This window comes from Pterocles gutturalis, unplaced genomic scaffold, assembly GCF_000699245.1.
Source record: "Pterocles gutturalis isolate BGI_N339 unplaced genomic scaffold, ASM69924v1 scaffold23579, whole genome shotgun sequence".
In the NCBI taxonomy this organism is placed as follows: Eukaryota; Metazoa; Chordata; class Aves; order Pterocliformes; family Pteroclidae; genus Pterocles; species Pterocles gutturalis.
In genome coordinates this window covers 2,973-5,592 of record NW_010128840.1, presented here as the reverse complement: position 1 = coordinate 5,592, position 2,620 = coordinate 2,973, and the positions used below count along the sequence as shown (strand labels likewise).

The following is a 2,620-nucleotide window of genomic DNA, read 5'->3' as shown; positions in this document are numbered from 1 at the left end:
TGTCCACCAGGTTGCGGCGCATGGCCTCGGTGACCGACACCTTCTCCAGGGTGTCCGTGTCCAGGATGCCCGCCACTGGCCCTGTCTCCTCGGTGGGGTCGCTCCACATGGAGATCTGCATCCGCGTGGGGGCCGGGCTGACAGTATAGGAGGAGGAGGATCCCACGGAGGACGACCGCGACCGGAAGCCGCTCATGTTGCCAGAGAGCATGTCGGCGAACTCGGTGATGGAGAGGGTGCCTGAACGGTACTGGTCCAGGGCCGACTGGTCAATGAGACCCTTGCCAATGGCGTCGTCAATGTCGTACTGGCGCCCCGAACGCCTGTCGATGATCATGGACTTGACCACGCCGTCGGAGGAGGAGGTGGTGATCTCCTCCCACTCGCACTCCTGCTCCGACAGCTCCAGGTAGGTCTGGTGGTCGATGAGGCCCTTGCGATAGGCCTCATACACAGACATCTCCTTGCCCGTCTCCGGGTCGACGATCACCACCCGGCGCTTGCGGACAGAGGACTTGGAGGAGGTCTTCCTCTCCCTCTTCTTCTCCTTCAGGGGCAGGAGGCAGAGGCCGGTCTCCGGGTCAGTGATGCACCGCTCCATGAGCTGCAGGTAGGTGAGGTTCTCCTCCGTGTTGGGGTCGAAGAAGCCCTTGGTGTCATCGCTGGGGTCCAGCAGGATCTCGTTCATCTCCTCGTCGAACAGGCCCCTCTTGTAGGCGATCTCCACGGGGAGACGGTGGCTCTCCTCGGGGTCGATGATGCCACCAGTGGCAATCTGGGCCTCCAGCAAGCGGATCCCGTGGTCCTTCAGGATCAGACCCTTCTTCATGGCCTGGAAGAGGGAGATGAGCTTCCCGGTGTAGGGGTCCCGGTAGCCAGTGACCGCCCGCTCAGCAGAGAGCAGCTTGTCCTTGAACTCGGGCCCCACGATGCCCATCCGCACAGCCTCCTCCACCGTCAGCTTCAGGCCCTTGATGGGGTCAATGACGTAGCCCGTGGCCGCCTGCGCCTCCAGCAGCTCGAAGGCAGTGCCTGGCCGGATGATCCCCTTCTTCATGGCCTGGTACACGGACAGCCGCTCCTTCGTGGAGTCCACGAAGACACCAGCGATGCAGCTGGTGCCCTCCAGGAACTTCTTCAGGTTCTGTGAGACCTCCTCGACAGAGGTGAGGCCCTCCTGGAGGCGCTGGGCCGTGGCTTCATCCATCGCCTGCGAGCGGCCCAGCTCCTCCACGGTGATCTGCTTCCGCAGCCCACGGAAGGTCAGCTTCCTGGTGTCACAGAGCGGGAGCAGGAGCAGCCCCGTGTTCTCGTCCTTCCGGCACCGCTTCAGCAGCTGTGTGTAGCTGAGCTTCTCCTCCGTGGATGGGTCCACGTAGCTCCGCACCTCACTGGGCTCGGACAGCATGTCGTATGTCTCCTTGTTGATGAAGCCCCGCTGGTAGGCCACCTCCAGCGGCAGGTGGAAGCCCAGGTGCGGGTCGATGATGCCACCGGTAGCTATCTGGGCATCCAGGAGCTTGAGAGCCTCCTCGCTGGGAATGAGGTCTTTCTTCATGGCCTGGAAGATGGAAATCTTCTGCTCGCTGTAGGGGTCTCGGTAACCGGTCACGGCCCTCTCCGCGGAGAGGAGCCGGTCATGGATTTCAGGCCCCACCACGCCTTTCCTGACCGCCTCATCCACAGTCAGCATCTCATTCTTTATGGGGTCGATCATGAAGCCAGTGGCAGCCTGGGCCTCCAGGAGGGAACGGGCCACCTCGGAGTTGATCAGCCCCTTCTTCAGAGCCTGGTAGATGCTGAGCTTCTGCTTGGAAGAGGGGATGTAGATGCCAGCCACGCAGCCTGACCCGTAGAGGTACTTCCAGATGGTTTCCACGTCGAGGAGCTCCCGGAAGGTCTTGGAGCCCTGCTTCAGGAGGTTGTAGATGTCTACAGAGATGATCTTGGCCTCGTAGAGGTCCTCAGCCGTGATGCGGCGCCGGACGTAGTCGTAGGATGTGAGATTCTGTTGCCGGATGATCTCGGTCTTCTCGATGATCTCGATGATGATGATGATCATGCGCTCCTTGGACACGCGGCCCGACTGGAACTCCTCCATGAGCTGCTTCCGCTGCTCCTCGGGCAGCAGGTCCGAGTGCATGATCTCCCACAGCGACATGGAGGAGCCCGCCCTGCTGCCCACGGGGATGTCCACCTGCGTCTCCTCAAACACCTTCCGCGTCTCCTCCTCAGTGTACACCTTGGTGGTCTCCACCACCGCCGGTTTCCCCGCAGTGGCAGCAGGTACAGCCCCGTCTCGGGATCCTCAATACACCTCTCTTTCAGCTGCATGTAGGTGAGGTTCTCCTGCGTGTTGGGGTCGAAGAAGCCCTTGGTGTCATCGCTGGGGTTGGAGAGGGTCCGGTTCATCTCCTCATCCCCCGCAGTGGCAGCAGGTACAGCCCCGTCTCGGGATCCTCAATACACCTCTCTTTCAGCTGCATGTAGGTGAGGTTCTCCTGCGTGTTGGGGTCGAAGAAGCCCTTGGTGTCATCGCTGGGGTTGGAGAGGGTCCGGTTCATCTCCTCATCCAAGTAGCCGCGCCGGTAGCCCACCTCCACGGGGATGCGGTGGATGT

General features: G+C 61.7%; 1 protein-coding gene across 1 annotated transcript in view; it reads right to left on the bottom strand.

The window, feature by feature from the left end:
• Positions 1-2,620, bottom strand: part of LOC104466378 (plectin-like) — a gene marked incomplete at both ends in the record, with an annotated part of 5,905 nt that overhangs the window by 318 nt on the left and 2,967 nt on the right. Inside the window, 2 exon segments of the mRNA XM_010079770.1 lie at positions 1-2,276; positions 2,422-2,618. Coding sequence (XP_010078072.1) covers positions 1-2,276; positions 2,422-2,618 — 2,473 coding nt within the window.